Source organism: Microtus pennsylvanicus, chromosome 7 (assembly GCF_037038515.1).
Source record: "Microtus pennsylvanicus isolate mMicPen1 chromosome 7, mMicPen1.hap1, whole genome shotgun sequence".
Classification (NCBI taxonomy): domain Eukaryota; kingdom Metazoa; phylum Chordata; class Mammalia; order Rodentia; family Cricetidae; genus Microtus; species Microtus pennsylvanicus.
The window spans coordinates 54,202,890-54,223,530 of NC_134585.1; the positions used below are offsets into that span (position 1 = coordinate 54,202,890).

Genomic DNA, 20,641 nt, shown 5'->3' on the forward strand with positions numbered 1-20,641 from the left:
TGGCCTCAACCCCCCAAGATGATTACCACTGCCTAGACTTGGGGTTGTTTTCCGAAACCCAGGAGTGGGTTCCAATTGTATTTCACATTCTTTTTGTCTCTTGTGAGAACTATATGTCTTTATGAGATTAAATAAAGGAGGCACAGAATTTTTTGGACTACATCCTTGTTTGTGGCACCTTAGCCTCTAATGCAGAATTAGATTTAATTTGCCAATTCCTTATATTTACTTTACAGGAACACCTGGAAGAGGTGTTGTCACCCAATACTTGGGGACAGATTCTGGGAACCCTGGGACGTACACAGGCTGCTATCTATCTACTTCCTGGCTCTATGCCAGCCTAGAAAACATACTGGGCTCAACATTTTTACCAAATTTGAAGCTAGGTGGTGGTGGTACACACCTTTTAATCCCAGCACTCAGGAGGCAGAAGCAGGCGGATCTCTGTGAATTCGAGGTCAGCCTGGTCTACAGAGTAAGTTCCAGGACAGGCTGGCTCCAAAGCTATGCAGAGAAAACCCTATCTTGAAAAAAGAAAAAAAAAAGCCCAAAAAACCAAAGCAAAACAAAAATAAACAAAGAAAAAACCCACCATCAAATCCACTTGACATAACAAGTTTGGAAGGTAATTAGTAACTACCTTTTAACTTGATTTTTAATAGTAACTAATCTATTCAACCATTTTAACAGTTCATACTTCTTTTTAAATTTTTTATTATGTTTATTCATTTATGTGTGCGTGCACCCATGTGTACTTGTGGGGAAGCCAGAGACAACTGTCAGAAGTATATTCTCTTCTCACGTGGTCCTGGGGCTTGAACTCAGTCTGTCAGGCTTAGCAGGAGGTACTTAACCCACTGAGCCATTTGCCAGACAGGGTTTCTCTGTGGCTTTGGAGCCTGTCCTGGAACTAGCTCTGTAGACCAGACTGGTCTCGAACTCACAGAGATCTGCCTGCCTCCCGAGTGCTGGGATTACCATCGCCCAGCTCAGACCTCTTTTTTAAATTCTCCGAGTGTGTGTGTGTGTGTGTGCACAAATGTGCCACTGTGCACACATGGAGGTCGGTAGCCAACCTCGGGTATCAGTGCTCACCATCCTTGTTTGAGAAGAGTCTTTTGGTGTTCTCCGTGTATACCAGGTTGGGGACCTGCCAGCTTCCTGGACTCTCCCATCTCCAGCTGGGTTTACAACACACACTACTGGGAATTTGCACTTGGTCTTTCATGGTGAGCACTTTCTCCTCTACGCCAGCTACCAGGTACCCATCCATTCTTCTCTTTTGTATTTCTTCACAGCTGCTGGTCAGCTCCAGTTACAACTGTGGGCTTCTAATCTGTTTGCTGTTTAGGGAGGTACTTGCAAAGTTCATATCTTATTAGTTTTTTTAATTTTCTTTTCTTTTCTTTTTTTGAGACAGGGTTTCTCTGCGTAGCCCTGGCTGTCCTGGAACTCACTCTGTAGACCAGAGTGGCCTTGAACTCACAGAGATCCTCCTTGCCTCCCAAGTGTTGGAATTAAAGGCACGCACCACCACTGCCCTGCTCTTACTATTTCTCAGGGAAGAAATATGCTTTTTGTTTGTTTTTTTCTTTAAGTTTTTTTATTTATTATTTATTTATTTATTAATTAAAGATTTCTGCCTCCTCCCCGCCACCGCCTCCCATTTCCCTCCCCCTCCCCTAGCCAACTCCCCCTCCCTCATCAGCCCGAAGAGCAGTCAGGGTTCCCTGCCCTGTGGGAAGTCCAAGGACCACCCAACCTCCATCCAGGTCTAGTAAGGTGAGCATCCAAACTGCCTAGGCTCCCCCAAAGCCAGTACGTGCAGTAGGATCAAAAACCCATTGCCATTGTTCTTGAGTTCTCAGTAGTCCTCATTGTCCGCTATGTTCAGCAAGTCCAGTTTTATCCCATGCTTTTTCAGACCCAGGCCAGCTGGCCTTGGTGAGTTCCCGATAGAACATCCCCATTGTCTCAGTGTGTGGGTGCACCCCTCGCGGTCCTGAGTTCCTTGCTTGTGCTCTCTCTCCTTCTGCTCCTGATTTGGACCTTGGAGAAATATGCTTTTGGAGACAGTGTCTCATCATGTAACACTGGCTAGCCTGGAACTCATTATGTAGACTAGTTGGCCTGGAATGCAAAAAGAGCTGCCCGCCTCTGCCTCCCAAGTGCTAGGATTAAAGACATGTGCCACCAAGTTTGGTTAAAAAGGTTTTGTTTTTAAGTGTGTGTGTGTGTGTGTAGTGCCCTCTGAGGCTACAAGAGTGTGTCAGATGCCCTGGAGCTGGAGTTAGAACAGCTATGAACCACCTGGCATGAATGCATGGAACTGAACTTAGACCCTAGAACAGCAGCACACAGTCTGCTGAGCCACCTCTTCAGTCCTTTATTCTAATTTTTATGAAGGTTGTGTGGGAGTGTCCTGGCATATGCACGAAGGTCAGAGGACAACTTGCAGGAGCTGGTTCTCAACTTCTACCATTAGGTCCTGGGGATCAAACTCAGGTTGTCAGTCTTGGTGCAAGTCCTTTACCCACAGAGCCATCGCAGCAGCCGGGCTTTTTAAAACATTGATTTTTTTTTTTTTTTCAGAATTCAAAGAAGAAAGAAATAACAGGAGCCAAGCCACATCCAGGAAAATGGGACTAAGCAGGGAACACAGATAAAGACACTCGGGAGGACAGTAGTCAGTGGCTCTAGCCACGTCTGGAGGGAAGTCTGTCCCAGGGAGGGGTCTCTTGCAGCTCAGGCATCCAAAGTCACAACACACTTGAAAAATCCCTTTGAAAACCACCTGGCTAGGCCCTCAGTGTGAGCACAGGCAGGGGTGATAATCATTTCCATGACACAAGAAGAAATGCAAACCCCTCTAAGGTGGGAATTCTGGTCTTTGGAATCTAACAACTTGAGCAACCACGGGGGCCTCTGGGGTAGGGTTGGGCTTGTGGGGAAACAAAGGTAAGGCTGACCCGAATACCTGAGCTCATCAACTTGGGGCAACGAAAGTTAACACACCTGACAGAGCGGAAAACGCACAGGAGCAGGCAACTCATTGGCTAAAGTGGTGCCCAAAGAGAGATAAACGACCACAGAGATGGAGCAAGATCTGGATGGATCCGGATGGGCACCCGGCCACTGCACCACCTGGAACAACCTGGGCACATGCCAGCGGGCTGGTCTTGGTTATAAGTAATGGAGGTGGGAATGTTTGAGGGATAAATACCTGGGCTCCCCAGCAATGAGCTGCCCTTGAACTCTCTCTCCAGCTTCCACACACAGAGCCGGTGTGATCTGGACACGCCCACCGTGACAGTGCTGACCCAGGAGCCGGTGAAAACGCACTGAGAGCCACACGCCTACAGATGGACTCACACGTGTTCACACTCTTTACACACAAAAAACGTGTGCGCAATTCTGGTAAATTCATAGCCTCTGACAGAAATTCCAGTCAGGAATGGTCCTAAAGACAGACAAGCCCAAGGTGATAGTGGCAGTGTTTAAAATAGGAGACCCTGGGGCTGCAGAGATGGTTCAGTCTCTAAAGTGCACTGAGCTGCTCTTCCAGGGACTGGGGTTCCATTCCCACACCTACGTGGAGGCTGCCGGCTGTCTACAACTCCAGCTCCAGGGGATCTGACGCCCTCTTCCGGCCTCCTCAACACGAGGCACATGGCACAGACATACATGCAGGTAAAACGTCCATACACATTAAAAAATAAATAAATTAGGAAACCCTCAAAGCAGCCTAAAGAGCCCGAAGGGAACTCATGAAATAAACTAGGGAAGGGGGAGAGGGGTGGGTGGGGTGCAGGCGGTGCTCGCTTTAAACTTCCCCTTAAAAGTGTGTAGGAACCTTCCTGCTTTATCCCATGCCGTGCCCCCCAACTCAGGAAGGTCCCAGGGGAGGAAGGACCTGGAGCAATCACACAGGAGGAGGCTACATAATGAATTGTAAGGGTGTGTTTTCTTTGGCCAGGGCAGTCAGGCCAAGCTCGGAGGCTGCTGGGCAAACATTTTTCATATTTTAGTAGCTGGCCTATGCCCAAGGCAGTCAGAAGTTAAGTAAGCTGAATGAGCTGCACCCACCCTCTCCAAGGCCCCAAGAATTTGTAATGAGGCTTCTGTGGCAGCACTTCAACAATATCCGAGGCTCCCACGAACCTGCCCCGTGGCCTGAAAAACGCGAACCCTTCACTGCTTTCAATGAATGCAAATGATCCAGCAGCAGCGACAATGAAACACGAGCCTGGAGAGAAGTCCAACTTTGTGTGGCTGTCTTCATCAACTTAACAGCCCAGGCAGATGGTCCTGCGGAGCCTCGAGTGCCCAGGCTAGCCCAGGCAGCCCCCGTACGCGCAGGACAATGGGGACAGAAGGCAGGAAGTGCCCTAGGAGGACAGACCCACCCTCCCTGGGACCAGGTGCAGACCCTCACATCTCAATCTCTTTACGACTCTGCTCCAGGGCATAGAAGAAAGTGTGAAGGGGTGGGGGGCAACAAAAGGTATTTCTTTGATCTGAGCAAGGGACGGATCCCAGGCACCTCAAAGACCTGTCTGGTAACCACACATCCTGCATCCAAGGGCACTTCCCTAGAGAAGTGCACACCCCCACTGGAGTCCACTGATGCCAGGGACCTGAGGAACTGGAAGCAACAGCATCACAGACAGTGTAAATAACCCAATTTACACCTTGTTTGCAGAATTCTCAGTTTGTCAGGAGTCTGCAGAGCAACTCTAAAGCCATTTACTTCCAGCCAGGGCTCAGAGGGATTCTTGTCCCATCTCTGGGGCTGAGGTATTGGCTGGCCCAGAACAGCTACTGTGAATTCAGCTGCCCCTGTCTTCACCTATGGCGACAGCAGCTGGCAGGAGATCCACAGAAGTCCACCCAAATTCTCCTGGCCTCTCCTAGCCGCTGATGTACAGGAGGCAACAGGCTCACTAGATCTAAAATAGGCAGCTAGTTGAGCTCAGGACAGCTAAGGATCCAAAGTCTGGCGTAGTCAGACACAAAGAGCTTCTGGGCTGAGGACGCAGCTCAGCTGGTAGATGGCTCGAAAGTCGGCAGGTAGCCTGCGGGAAGCTCTGGGTTCCGGCTCAGCACTTTATAAACCAGGCATTTTACACAGTACACACCTGTAATCCCAGAATTAGGGAGGCAGAAGAAGATCAGGGTTCAAGGCCATCCTTGGCCACACTGTGAGGTCCTGTCAGGCCAGCCGGCACCACCTGTGACCTTGTCTTCAAAAAAATTGTAAAGAGGGTGGGTGGTAGTGGAGAGACTGTTTGGTGGTTAAAAGCACTTGCTGCTCTTGCAGAGGACCCAGGTTCGGTTCCCAGCACCCACGTGGCAGCTCACAATTGCCTATAACTTCAGTTCTAGGGGATCTGCTGGCCTCCTCAGGCACCAGGTGTGCATGTAGTGCACACACATACCTCCATGCAAACTGCTCAAACCCATAAGAATAAACAAATCTTTGAATAAGGAGGTACAGGGTCTTCAGCATTGGCAATCTATACCTGAGCATTCAACCCACCTCACAGAGATTTTTTTAGGTTTATTTATTTTATTATTTTATGCTTATAAGTGTTTTGCCCCCACAGATACGTGTGTACCATTGCATGCCTGGCACACGCTGCAATGAAAGGAGAGCGTCAGATGCCCTGGAGTTGGAGTTCCTGATGGCTGTGAGCTGCCATGTGGGTGCAGGTTCTCTGCAGGAGCAGCAAGTGCTCCTAACCACTGAGCCACCTCACCAGACAGCTGCATTTTTCCTAAATGCTTCTTTACTCAGCATTAATACACACAAACACACACATGCGCGTGTGCGCACACACACACACACAGAGAGAGAGAGAGAGAGAGAGAGAGAGAGAGAGAGAGAGAGAGAGAGAGAGAGAGAGAGAGAGAGAGAAGGCAGATATCTGTGAGGCCGGGTCAGCATGGTCTATACAGAAAATTCCAGAACAGCCAAGGCTACTCAAAAAACAAACAAAAAAGGTCCTTTGATAATATCTCTGAATAATGTGATAATGGTATAACAACTCCACTGTGTTAGATAGTAGAAGTGATCTAGACAGGGTTTAAAATCCACAAGAGACTGCACAGGCCCAATGCAAAAATCATGGCATTTATTTTTACTTTTTTTTCCTAGCTGGTTGGTTTGGTTGGCAGAGCTAGGAGATGACCCCGGGCCTTGTTTACCAAGCACTGAAAAGCACCATGCTAATGAGCTATACCCTCCCCCCACACACACACACACACCCGCGCCATTCACTATGATGGACTGGGCACTGATGCCCATGGAGGCTGAGGGCCCACTCAACACTGCTGACCTTGTTTAATTTTTGGTTTTGTTTATGGGAAATTAAACCCCATACCTCACAGTGCTACGCTAGAGTCCCCCCATTTAGCTGTATTCTCAGTGTTTTTTTGATGTTGACATGGTCTTACCACACTACCCAGTCTCGGCTTGAACTCACTCTGCAGTCCAGGCTTGCTGACTTCCCACTGTTTTAGAAGCACTCCAAAAGGAAGCTGTCAGTCACCCAAGGGCATCGCAGAGAATGCACAAGGAACACGCAGGGAAACCTTCACCTCTGTGATTGGAACAGACCATCTGCAGTTCACGATTCTTCAAAACTCTCCTAATGCTACAGAAGTGGCTTAGTGCAGACGTGAGACCCCAGCACCTACCAATTGTTTATTTATTTGTGTGTTTGTTTATTGGTTTTTTGAGGCAGGGTTTATCTGTGTAGCCTTGGCTGTTCTGGAACTCACTTTATAGCCCAGGCTGGCCTAGAACTCACAGAGATCCACAGTGCTGGGATTAAAGCCGTGCACCACCACGTCAGGCCACTCTAATTTTTAAAGCTGGCCATCGCTGCACACTTATAACCCTTGCTCTGGTGGGAGCCAGTTTCAGCGAGAGACCCCGCGTCAAGGGAATAAGGCAGAATGAGAGCAGAGGGCTCAGCGGCCCCTTGCGGCCTCCACACGCATGCACCCCAACGTACACACATCTGCACTCCAGGTCTCCTGGGCCCTAGAACAGCATGCTACATGCTTCCCTTCCAGGTGACCTAATCACCCCCTTACTGGGGAACACCTTCCCAGAGGTAGAATTCTGAAACCAACAGAAAGAATCCATCCTGCAACCCCTCATTTGGTGGAGAACCCAAGCCTTACTGAAGTGACCGGCGTTCTGGTCTTGACACTCAGACAAAAGGGGCAACCTTTCTCTTTTCACCCCACAACCCATCCATCTCTTCATTATATGAATCAGAACTCAACCAAGCTAAGAATTTCAGTAGGAAATAAACCTAGTGGCACAGGCCTGTATCTCCAGATACTCAGGAGACTGAGGCAGGAGAATTACACATTAGGGCTTGCCTGGACAAACAGTGAGTTCAAGGTCAACCCAGGCAACTCAGTGAGAAAAAAGGGGGAGGGAGGCTGGATGTAGTTCACTAGTAGTTCGGGTGGCATGAGGAAGGTTCCAGGTTCCACCCCAGTGTCACCAATAAAAACAAATGTAAATGCCTTTCTCAAATGACAGCAACCCACCCCAAGAGTTTCCAGAAGGGCTGAGGGTACGGAGCAGTGGTGGAGTGTTTGCCTTACGTGCACAACATCCTGTATGACCCCCCCAGGACACACCCTTCCTGAGCTTTTGGCTACTTTTGGGCTATCTTTCCTTAATGTAGTAAAAATTCAATTGTATAGATTGGGCACCCAAAACAGGGCAGACAGTACCAGCTCTGTCAAGGTCAGCCCCACAAGTGTGACCAAAGGGAGCCAAGGGCGCCTCCTGCCTGCCTTAGGCAGGCCTTCGTCAGGTCTGACACTGTACTCCCTGATGCTCATCCTGGACCTCTCTGAGCCCCTCTCTGAAGCCCTGGCTTGTCTACTAATTACTCTGTTCTCACTCTGTCCTAATCCACCCACAGGACAGTCATTCCTGGAATGAATCTCCAGTCACCGCCAGGAACAGCCCAGCTTTTAAAATGAAGACCGCAGTCACAGGTTGAATCTTTCCTTAACAAACGGTTTTGGTGGCTTAGGAAACACCCATTTCCTTGGCTGGACATCTCATGAGTCTGGGGGCTTCAGTGTTGTCTGGCCTATCTGTCTATCTGTGTGTGTCTCTCTCTCACATATACACACTAACACACACCACACACGTGTGCACACACACACAAGCACACACCTTTAGAGGAAGCCTCAGGTTTTCAGGCTCACTTGTTACTTACCTGTCAGATTAGAGGAAACAGCTTCTATTCAAAGTCACTAGAGGGTGGGGACAAAAACAGCCTATAAATCCATCACCCTCCTCGGTGGCAGCCCTTCCCTGCCCTCACTAGGCCACTCACACACTAGGTCTGTACCATCTCTCTCAGTTCCACTGGGACTGGGCTGCTAGTTCCATCATACAACAGAGGAACACTAAGTTGGTCTTAGTAAAGAAACCATGGAGTGAAGACTAACAAGCTGTAAAGGTGCTTGCTGTGTGAGCCATGAGTTCAGTCTCTGAAACCGTTGGCACGAGGAGAAAACTGGCTGCTTAGTTACTGTCTGACCTACACGCACGCTGGGGCAAGCAAAGCTCCCCGCTTGTCTCCCTCCCCACAAATATATAAAAAGAAAAACTATTAAAAGAAACCATGGAGCCAGGGCTCAGTTCCTGAACAGATTTCGGCATTTTCCTTGGTGCTGCATGGTGGGCGGGCGCTCTCACAGACCCTTGCGGGTGAGCTGCCCATCAAAGGCCAACAACACTGGATCGGCCAATACCAACACTGGATCGGTTAAATACCAGGTCCTCTCTCAATTGCACCTTTGCAGATTCTACTTCCAGCAACAACAAAAGGGAAACAGGTTTTGCTAGCGCCTCCCTCCTGGCAGAGCTGGCTGGAAGCTGGGGGGACTTCTCAGCCAACTTACTATATATAAAGCACATTTAACGATCCTTTCAAGTCCTGAGAGTGAGAGGAGGAAGGGTTCATTGGAAACCTGATACTTTGGCAGCTAAGCGAGAGGGATGGGGCCCTTAGCATCAGCCCCAGGGGATAAACACCCTCCCAAACCTCTTTGTCTGCCAGACAGATACTTCCTGGAGGGGCAGGAGACTGCAAAACTTTTTATGGCAAGCCCACCTAAGGACACTCCTCCACCAGAGACCTGGCCAGGATCTTTAGCCAACCCACCTAACCATAAACCTTCTATCTCTCCCAGACCTGCTGGGGTCCCTCTCTCCACAAATACCTGTGACCGCCATAAACGCCCTGAAACAGCCCGGTTTACTGCCCGGCCTGCCTGCTGCTAAATGAGGGCATTTGTTTCAAATCTGCAAATACCGACAGCAGTGGAAACCTAAGTCCACCCCTAAAATGCAATGTTCTGCATTCCTCCGGGCCTGAAGCACCGTGCTTCAAAAGCTTCGAGAGGCCCTGGCTGTTTACTCACTGGTGGGGCTATTGGGTGAGGTACTTCCCTACTCCCTGAGGAGGCTCCTTTGATCCAGGCAGAGTGGGAATGGCAGAAAGGGGTGCCACCCTCGCCCGGGCTAGACCGGGCCCACGCTCTCCTGTCCCTTGGGTCACTCACAGCAGCACTGGAGCGCCTGGAAAAGGGAAATCTCGTGGGAAGGCCCAAGTAGAGACTCGCCTAAAATTGCTGCCTGGAGACAGAGCAGGCCCATCTTCAAAGGGCCCTGGAGACAAAGAAGGCTGGGGAGGCAGGCATGGGAGGACCTCTTCCTCTCCCACAGCAACAGAGGGGCAAACCTTCCACCACCAAAAACAAAAACCATGAAGCAAATAGGGTCACTGTCAAAATCAGGCTGAATGTTTACTAAATATAAGCCTCTTGTTTTGAAAAGGCAGGGAGAGAAGGTTCCTCGGGCCCTCTGCAGCTCCCCAAGTTCCCCAGGGCAGCTGGGACACTCACATCCGTCTCCCCGCTGTTTTCTAAACTAAGTATTTTCTTTAAGTCGATGTGTTTAACGATTGGTTTAATCTCTTAAATTAACCAAAGTGGGAAAATGAAGGGTTCTTTCTGGCTGGAATAAGGCCCGCAGCACTTCCTTTCTTGTCTGCAGACAAGGTGTTCTTTGTTTTTAATGGGTTTTGTTTTCAGGTGGCAGGGAACAGACATGGACTCTCAAATGTCACCCTAACCTATCATCTCTTCTAAGGACCCCTGGTCTGAAGGAGCCTTTCGTGGCCTGGGAAACAGCTCGGCTTTGTTTTCCTAAGAGGTGAACTAGCCAGCAGTTCAAACCCCCAGAGTTGCTACTTTACAGCACAGAATGTATGCTTCCTGGTGGAACATAGGAATTTCAGATGCCAAGGGCAAACCTCAGCAGAATCCTCTAGAAAGCAAAGGCTCAGCTGAGGAGGGAACTTCCTGGCACATAGCCTGTACCTCCCAGAATGTCAGAGCCTTTGGTCCAACCTTGACTCTCACTAAGGTCAAAGGGCCAAACTCTAAAGTCACCAGGCCCCTGCTAGGTGTGCCTCGGAGCACTGTACCTATGGCACGGTGACTCCGAGCCCACCTATATGGTATCTAGCCCAGTGTAGCCCAAGGTGCACTCCTAGCAAGCAATCATGGTCTGGAGTGGGGCGGCATCCTACAGCCTCGGCCTTCCACAAGCAACAGGAGAGAAAAGGACGCATGAGCCAAGAGCAAACCACAGCGCTCAGGACAGCGTCCCAGACCTGTACATCACACAGCGTCTGACTGTAGCCCTTGAAACATTTATGACCTACACAGACCTCCGAATGGGTCGCTGAAAGTCTTACCCCCATTGTCTGATACACAAAGCAGGGAAGAGGGGGCAAAGAACCCGAAAGATCTCTCCAGGAAGGGATTTCTTCATACACTGTTTGTCCAGCAAGAACAAAATTTACTCCACTCTCTGACTGCAGCAGAGTCTTCTTACAGTGCTTGCAAAATCCGGTCCCCAGACCGCCTCCATTTCATAGCTTCTGGTAACAATGACTGTACCCAGGGACTGACGTGGAAGCCAAAGCAGAGACTTGGTGCTGAGCAGACATTTATGTGCCTCAGTTTACCTGTCAAGTGCACACACTCACCCCTCCAAAGCCACCCTTGTCTGACCTACATTGAGCCCTGGTAAGGACCCAGTGTCAGCAGTGGTGAAGAAGACAGTCTGTGAAAAGTAAGGGGCAGTTTGGGGCTGTTACAGACGAGGCCTTTCTTGACTTCAAGGCCTACTTCGGATGAAAAGGGGACTAACCAGGTATAAATCTGGGCCCGTGTTCAAAGAAAGGCTCGCAATTTTCTCCCCACCTAAAGAGCTCTTCCCCTGGGCATGGTAACATAAAAATCATCCCAGCACTTGGGAGGCAGAGGCAGGAGGATCTAGCATTTACGATCAACCCTAGCTACACAGCGGACTCGAGACAAGCGAGCATGGGCTACTTGAGACTGTCTCAAAATAGCGCCAAGGCAGTGAGCAGCTCAGAGAGTCAAGTCACCTGCTGACAAGGCTGACAACCCAGATTCCATCCCCGGGACCATCATAACAGAAGGAGAAAACTGAGTCCCACAAGCTGTCCATCACACCATGATGCAAGCCCGTGCTCATAAGCACACAACAAACAACTAAAAAGGCATTTAAGAAATTAACAACTCCCCCATCAAACATCCCCTCAAACACATGTCTCCCAGGCTCAGAAGGCATGGGTATCCCCAAGATCCTGAGCTGGAACCCTCAAAGCCCACATCTAAGACTGCGGCAAACACCTGAGGAATCCCTCTGCTGTCAGTGTATTGCCTGTCCCCAGGGAGAGAAGGGAAAGCCTGGGGCTGCGGAGCGGAATGTGAGATAAACTCGAAGCTGCTTCTCTAGACTCAGCCCGCATTCTGTGCCAACGCCATCATCACAGGAAGCTAGAAGCCTGCATCTGCCAGGCAGCAAAATCTTCCGGCAGGAGAGGAGCCAATAAGCCCGGGTCTCAGAAGTTCCAGACAGAGACGCACAGGGTGGGTACGGTTAGCCCCAGGACCCAGCCCAGGAGTCTCTATCAGAGGCTTTAGGTGGTAGTACCCATCTCACACCATATATGTCAGGCCAACGGTCAGGTCATGAGGAGGGCTCCTTTGACACATCTGAGTACAGGTCACTAAAAATCATCCTTTGTCATCGGACGAAAGACACAGAGCTGCTGATTCCAAAGCCTTCGTTCCAACTGGACAGCCATGAGTAACTCTGGACTGCGCGCCACTCAAAACGCCCGGCAAGTGTGCTAACTGCAAAACAGAAATGAACCCAAGTCCAGCGCTCTCCTCCAGGGTTACATTCGCCTGCAAGGAAGGAGCCCAATGACTTTCTTTCTTTCCTTTTTCTTTGCAGTGTTGGGAATTGAACCCAAGGCCCTGTGTGTGACAGGCGAGTGTCCTTCCACGGAGCTACCGCCCCAGCCATAGATACCCATTTCGAATGCACACAGAGGCGCTATTGAAGCTGGCTGCAGGGACACCTCAGCAGTCCCCAGAGCATACGTGCACCCTCCTCCCTGCTTCACCTCCACCCCTACTCCCAAGAAGGGGGACACAAAAGAGCCAGTATGTCCCCTGAAGGAGAGGCAATGCATAGGAGTCTCACTCCTACTGGAGGCCTCCATCCCTGACCACAAAGCACCTCCCACCTCCTTGGGCTGGCAGAGAGAAGTTCCCACTTGTTACACAGAGCCGCTGACTAGGGAAACCCACAGAGCCACTGATGACAGAAGTCCTTCCTTTGGGTACCGTGAGCATCTTTCTGGGCTGCAAGAAGCCAGAATAACAACTCCCAGGGTGAACCTCAGCTCAGGTGCTGAGAGAGATGGTGGCCCTGAACCAGTAACAATGCCCTTAGGACAGGGTCAGAGAGGAGTCCCCACCAGGAAATAGTGGCTGTGCCCACATTTCTAAACTTCAATTGGAATGTTGAGACCTATTAGAAAAATCAGGTTTTGGGGCTGGGGTACAGCACAGTGGTGACCCCTTCTGAGCATTTGCCTGGCAATCAAGAGGCCTGAGTTCCACCCCAGTGCCACAAAAAAATAAAATAAAGAAACTGTTCTGTAAAACAAGGACACCGACCCTAACAGTGGGGCAAGGTTTGCAGACCTCAGGACGGGCCAGGAGCTGGACACCGACCCTAACAGTTGGGCAAGGTTTGCAGCCCTCAGGACGGGCCAGGAGCTGGACACCGACCCTAACAGTGGGGAAAGGTTTGCAGCTCCTCAGACATTAGCCCCCTGTATACCTCAAGGATTGCTGGGTGGGTTAACAGTGACCAGGGTGATGCCACTACACAGACAGGGAAACTGAGGCTCAGAAAGGTTAACCAGTTCATGGCCAGTGCGGTTAAGCAGCAATAGTGAGGACTAGAGTGTGGAAAATAGGTTCCAGCGTCAGCAAGCAGTTCTTCCCTTCGCCACACAGAGAAGCTATGTAATCGTGGCAAAGAGCCACCCAAGTTTTCAGAGCCCGTCTGACGCCTTAACAGCAGTCTAAGTCCGTGACTGCCGCTACGTCAGCTCTTTCCTCTCTCTTCTCCATTTGCTCCTGCTACTTCTTGGACTTACTATCCCGTACATTCTGGAATGTTCTGCTCAGTCCTTAACCAAATGGTGTCTTTCATTATACTTCACCTGATAAACATCCGCCACCTTTCTCTTTTGCTTTTATTATTTTTCGGTTTCTCAAGATAGGGTCTCACAACACAGCCCTGGCTGTCCTGGAACTCACTCTGTAGACCAGGCTGGCCTCAAACTCATGAGATCTGCCTGCTTCTGTCTTCCAAAGGTGTGAGCCACCACCTTACATCACCTTAGAGATGGCTGATGAAAAGTGTCTCCTCCCCGGCTCCTGGCTCCCGGCTGCCCCAAGCCACACCCAGCCTTAGAAGACATTCAGATACTGTAGCAATTTACTTTCTCCTTCCAAGCCCCTCAAGACCAACAGCACCCCCACTTTGGACTGACAAATCTCCCTCCCTATACAGACATGATGGCACATGCTTATAATCCCAACACTCAGGAAAACTGAGTTTGAAGCCAGCCTGAGCAAGTTTGAGGTTTGCCTGGCCTGTTAATAATACCCTGTCCCAGCTGGGCAGCGGTGATGCACGCCTTTAATCCCAGCACTTGGGAGGCAGGGAGAGGCGGACCTCTGTGAGTTTGAGGCCAGCCTGGTCTACAGAGTAAGTTTCAGGACAGCCAGAACTGTTTGTTACACAGAGAAACCCTGTCTCAAAAAAGAACAGATCTGTCTCATGTGGTGGCGCTTGTCATTAATCCCAGAACTTGGGAGGTGAAGGCAGGAGATTCTCTGAGTTCAAGGCCAGTCTGGTCTACAGAGAGAGTTCTAGGACAGCCAGAGCTACACAGAGAAACCCTCTTTAAAAAAATCAAATAGATAGATATATAAAGTAAAAGAATCTTTCCCTCTACTCGATGTAAGAATTTTCTAACAAGCTCTTTATAAATGCAATTACCCTTTGAAATCTGGATTGGCTATTCAAAAATTACAATATAAACTAATAAAGAAAAGAAGAAAAAATCCTTTCGTGCCCCTCCCCCAATAATTCTGATTGACGGTAAGGCCTACGCAACTCAAATTTTAATAAACAACTTGAGGTACCTACCTCCCCAACTTGAGGTACCTACCTCCCCAGATCCACACACTTGCCTTGCTCTTCACCAGACGCTTGTGAGGGCCACCCCACCTCAGGATCCCTACCACACAATTTGCAACCCCATTTTCAGAAGTTCCGTGTTCACTTGAGAAAGGTTACACACACCCTGATAATGCACTTCCAGGAGGATGGGCCAGGACCATGCAGGACACCTAGCAGGTAAAGTCCACGCCCCTGTGCTTCCCACTCCAGGCATGCTCAGTTCAGGCAAGCAAGGAGACAAGAGCAAGGCAAGCCAACGGGAAGTGTGCAGCCCTAAGACAGCCTTCCCCAGTGCTGCTCAAAGCAGCATTCCTGAGCGGGAAGTGGAAAAAGTGACATGTGCAGAGGGCTTCCTCAACCGCTGATTAGCTGTGGCAACAGCAGCGCCAGCTTCACCAAAGCCCAGGGGGCTCAGCAGGGGTGACTTACACAGTTGGCAGTGAACTTGGAGAAGCCCAGGATGGAGGGCTAACCCAGCAGGCCATAATGGTAGGGCTTCCCTGCTAAGCAGATGGGCGCCAGAGAAGAATGGAGGAGCAGGGTGGGCAGCATCTCCAGGGCAAGTGAGGGCCTGAACCCGCAACCGCAGCCCAGCCTGTAAGCCAGCCACATGGCTCCAGCAAGAGCTAGCGCCTGGGCACAGCAACAGAGAGGCGGCTACTGAGGTTACAGAAAGCAGAGGGAGTTGAGACCAAGGATACCCAACCCTGCTTACACCCTTTCTTCCTCAGGAAAACACCTAAGCCATGGCCCTAAACTGCTCTTGGCTACAGTGGTAACCAGTCAACCCAGATGAGACTCCCAGAAGCTCTGAGGGCTTAAATACCAACTCACACAACCCCCCACCCCCACCCCGAATTCCCAATATGAAAGCGTGAGTCCCAACAACACAACAGCTGTTGAAGCCAGCGGCAAAGCTCCCCTCTATGAACCAAATGGGTCCTGAAAAGTGCCCTTCAACAGCAACTCCAGGAAAAGCAGTAATTCTAAAAGGAGTTAAAACTCATATTATTTAATGTTATAAACCTCCCAGAGTTGGCATATATCAGTTTCTTAAGAAAATCAAATTCAAACTAAACCCAAAGTTCAGTAATTTTAAAATTTACACATCAGGAGCAGGAGAGGTGGCCCAGTGGGTAAAGGCACTGTTAGCCAATCCACACGACCTGAGTTCCAATCCCTCGGGGCCACGTGGTGGAAGGAGACGACCAAATCCCCAAAATTGCCCTCTGACCTCCACAAATTCATCCACAAATACAATAAACAAATAAGTAAACGAACAAACAGTAAAATAATATATGCATGAATCATGGCAATAATTATTCAGAGAAACAAAATTATTTAATGCGTGTTTTTAAAACTTCACATACTTACAAAGTTGGCCCCTCTTCCACAGTTGCCACAGGAAAGCCCAGTTTTTGAACTTCTATTATATAGGAAGAATGTCAACACACTCATGGAAACACACACAGCAGCTGACCATGCTCTCGCAGCCCCGCTCTCCCGGCACTTGAGAGGCTCAAGAAAGAAAACCATGGGTCGGAATCAGCCTAGCCTACAAAAAGAAACCCGTTTATGATTCTGATGGGATGCCGATGTCACCTGGCTTGGGGCTTTCTTCAGAGCAGCAAAGTTGCAGGCTGTCTGGTCACACATTCGCTGCATGAGTTTCTCCATCCGTACCGTCTCGGGGCAGGACAGCTCCGCACGCAGAGGCGGTTGTCAATGCCCAGAAACATCACATCAAAAATCAGAAAAGCCAACCAGGAACAGGGAAAGAGAGTCTGGCCCCTTGACTGCGCTGTGATGGAGCAGATCAACCCCAGGGGGGCTGGACTGGACACACAGACCTTCATTCCCCTTTTCTTCCCTTTTCTAATGGGCCTGGGTAAGGACCCACCATAAATAAGATTCTGAGCTAAAGGAGTTCTACAAGGGGAAATCCAGCTGGGACGAAAATACAGATGCTATGTGTAAGGATGAGAGCCTATGGGAGCTCAGTCAGCAGACTGCTTGCCTAGTATGCTGTGAGCCCTTGATTTCAACCCCCGTACTGAATAAAACCGGGCACGGTGGCACACCTGTAATTCAACAGGCAGGAGGGCATCCCTAGCTACACAGCAAGACCCAGGCCAGGACGGGTTCCAGGAGACTCTGGGGATCTCGGGAGCTGCAGAGGTGGGCCGAGGCAAGCCACACACAAGAGTGCAGGCCTCGAGTGGAGAATACAGGATGTTTTAGGAGATGGCAAACAGGCCAGCTGTTGGTTGTTTATTGTTGAAGATGACTGTAAAGATGGAGATACAGGGGCGGTGGTGGCGCACGCGCACACCTTCAATCCCAGCACTCAAGAGGCAGAGGCTTGTTCCAGGGGCAGGGAATGGGAGGAAAAGAGGGGAAAGTGTAGTCGGTATGTAAAATAAATGAAAAAAAAATTAATTAGAAAAGAAAAAAAGCAAGTTCCAGGACAGCCAGAGCTACAAAGAGAAACCCTGTCTTGAAACCAAAATAAAAAAAAAGTGAAGAGAAAAAGAAACTTGTCTAGCTCACAGGAGCATCATAGTATGAGCTCTGCCGGGAGTCACTGTTGCTCTGATCACACACACACACACACACACACACGAGAGATGTGAAGAGTTAGCCTCGTCCTCCCATTGCAAAAGCCACCACTGATAGAGGCAAGTACTAGGTCTGAATTACAGGCTGCAGCATGTTGGGAATCCAGTCCTTAGAACAGCAGATCCCAGAAAGTGAGGATTCAGTTTCCAGAGATGCAAAAGCCTGGAGATCCAAGGACCAGGAGAGGAAAGAGGAGCAGGTACAAATTACATCCGGCCAAAGGTGGGTTAGCAGGGAGAGGTACCTGCCACCAAGCATGACAGACTGGGTGTCGTCCCTGGAACCCACATAGTGAAAGGAAAGAACAGATTCCAGTCTTCTGACCTCCACAAGCATGCCGTGACGTATGTAACCATGTGTGCACATATACACACAAATAAATGTAACAAATAATTTAACAACAACACAGAAAAGATTCCCGGGTTTGGCCAGGTGTGGATCTCCTGTTCTCTAGTCTCACCATTCAGGAGGCTGAGGCGGGAGAATCATGAGTTCTAGTCCAGAGAGGGTTGCACAAGGAGTCTAGGGCCAGTCTGAGAGCATATAAAAAGACTCTGTCTTCAAAAATGGCAGTTGCGGGAGTGGAGGGGGGATTCTAGTTCCAAACCTTAAGCCTTCTCTTCCTCCACCGGGTATTTATCACACCAGGGATCTCAAAGTTTGGAAAGAAACTCAGACATTTACAGCTTCATTACCCAAACTTCAAAATGGTTTAATCCACAAATCCGACCAGGCTAGGTCCCTAGCCCCAGCCTTATTAACATCGAGGTCTGCCTAAAACTTCAGTTAATGACACTGTTAAACAAGAAGGAAAAACGTGCTGTGATCTAGTAAAGAAATCCTTGCCCCCTGAAGACATGCATCTGGGGTGGGGAGAGCCCCTGGACTTCCCCAGAACAGCAGGCGCCACAGCACAGGGACAGGTTCCACACCAAGGCACGTTTGCTAGAACTGATTTAAGGCCCTCATTAAAATGTTTCTTTGCAGAGCACAAGATACTCCCAACTCCCTCCGGTCCAACTTCCGGCTCACACTCACACACCCCCTCCCCAGAACACCCATCGCTGAAGTTCAGAGTCCTCACAGAAGAAATTCAGCAACTGGTGTGGCCAGGGCCCCATCTCCATCAGACTTCATAAAGATGAACCACAGGAGCAAAGACAGGCACAGCCAGCGGAGCCACACACCAAAACCCACCAGGCAGCCCAGGAGGCCTGTGAGCTGGGGCTGCTTGCCCATATGGCTGCACCCTCATCCTGGCTGTGTTTAAAAGAAAAAAAAAAACTTCCACACTTCCTCCGGGAGCAGATGTGGGACTTCGCCATGAGCAGTAACTACCACACATATACCAGCTAGGAATTCCCAGGACGGGTTCTTTCTGGACTCTGCTTACCTCTTTTTTTTAATAACTCGAGTGGGAGAGACTTTCATTCTCTGGCCCCTAAACCCTCAACAGCTGGTCAGGGAGATGACAGCAGACAATTCCCTGCCCCTGCCGGCCAGACTGGCACTCTTTAAAGGAATGGTTAAGTGATCACCTAAGACAGAATGGGCAGAATGTCCCCCCCTAAAGAGGGCTGTTTGGCGGAACACCACAGAAGGGGTTGTTGTCTCCTCAGGTGAGGAGCCGTCATTTGGTCCTTGCTGACTGGGACTAGCAGAATGCGTTATTTGAGTAGCGTGGCGATTTCCGGTTAAATCACTTCCAACACCTTTAGTGGTGACTGACTTTCAGGTGTGATCAGCCGGGAACTAATAATCTGCAGGATGTGGTGCCCCTTGTTTGCCCTGGAGACGTGGGCCACACCCTCATCAAAGTACATAGGCCCTCCACTAAAAGCCAGAGTTGAGCTTTTTTGCCTTTCTGCCCTTAGGAAGACAGATATTTCTTTCCTCCCAGAGCACCGACAGGATGGAAATCCAGGAAACAGCAGAGCAAAGCCCGTCCGCACCTTGGCAAGCCGGCCATGCCCGATTTTGGCAGAGGCCTTCAACACATTAGTCACTACTACAGCCTGGGACCCTCCGCTCCCGGGATACGACCCTGGCACCGAGTGGGCTCAAGGCTCGGGCCTAGTTTGAGGAGATGAGGCACCCCTCAGTCTAACCTGCCCTCACGGGCAGGGCCATCTGGGGTTCCAGCTTTGCCCCGGAACTTTACGGGAGGGAGCCAGGCGCATCGGGCCGGTATAGGTAACAAAGCTCCGCGCCAGGCGCGCCCTAGGTCAAGTCGGTCGGGATTGGGACCCAGGCCGGTCTCCCTCACCTGGGCTCCAAGGCCCGGGACCCTCCCAGGGTGTCGGCACCCTCTCACGGGATGGGAGGGCGCTGTTCCCCAAAAAGGAGCTCCCCAGTAGGGCTCGGGAGCTGGCGACTCCGGACAACTCTCGGATCGGGCGGGCGGACCGGTCGGTAGAACTCGCAGCAAACGCGTCCCCGCGCCCCAGGGCACCGCGCGCGCACGGGGGCGTCGCCAACCCCGGATCCCCAAACTCCCAGCGAGCCTCTCCACTGCCCCAATCGCCCTGCCCACCTCTCCAGGGCCCTTCCAGCTCCCGGGACTACCGCGCTTCTCAAAGCCTAGCTCGGTACCCCTGGTTCTCGGGAGACTCACCGGCCAGCAGCGGCAACAGCAGAGTACTGAGCAGAGGTCGCGGGCGGGCTCCCATCGTGGCGGGCGGCAGGGGAGCAGCGAGATTCAAGGCGCACGGACGAGCGGGAGCGCGGACCGGAGCGCGGGGGCCGCTGCAGCAGCCGCAGCCCGAGCCCGAGGCGTCCCGAGCTGGAGCCGCGCGCGCCCCGTACCTCCGAGCCCTCGCGCGCCACCGCGGCCGCCAAGCCACGCCCCCGACGCCCCCTCCCCTCCGCCCGCACGGCGCCCCGCCCCTTGACGCCCCCCTCCTCGCCGTCGAGGGGAGGAGCTGGCCATTGAGGGAAGGATCCGGAGAGGGACGGGGGACAGTGGCGGTCCCAGGGGAGTGCCAGAGACGCGGATGTTGTGCCCACCGCCTGGTTTGTCCACCGGGACGCAGGAGAACCAAAGTGACTCTCTTTCTGTGACCATCCTTAGGAAAGATGGTCACTATGGACCTACGTGGAGGTCTAGAACAGTAGTATATGCCCCGTATTCCCCAAGTTGGTAGAGACAAGCTACCCAAAGAGCTGGGAGGCAGACCAGCATGGTGTCACAGGCGGCCACAAAGAAGACAACGAGGGCATAACTGTGGTGCCCTGCGGAACAGATGTAGCTAGAGGGGGGGGAGGGGGCGTGACTGGAGTTAGCTTTGGCGCTGGCCGAATCTGAACCCAAGGTAGAAATACTGG

The 20,641-nt window shown here is 50.9% G+C and overlaps 1 protein-coding gene across 1 annotated transcript in view; it reads right to left on the minus strand.

Annotated features, from left to right (window-relative positions):
* Ptk7 (protein tyrosine kinase 7 (inactive)) overlaps positions 1–20,123 on the minus strand; it is a 69,957-nt gene extending 49,834 nt beyond the window's left edge. Inside the window, exon 1 of the mRNA XM_075980780.1 lies at positions 19,932–20,123. Coding sequence (XP_075836895.1) covers positions 19,932–19,986 — 55 coding nt within the window. The 5' untranslated portion in view covers positions 19,987–20,123. The remainder of the gene's footprint in view (positions 1–19,931) is intronic.
* Between the last annotated feature and the right edge of the window lie 518 nt (positions 20,124–20,641).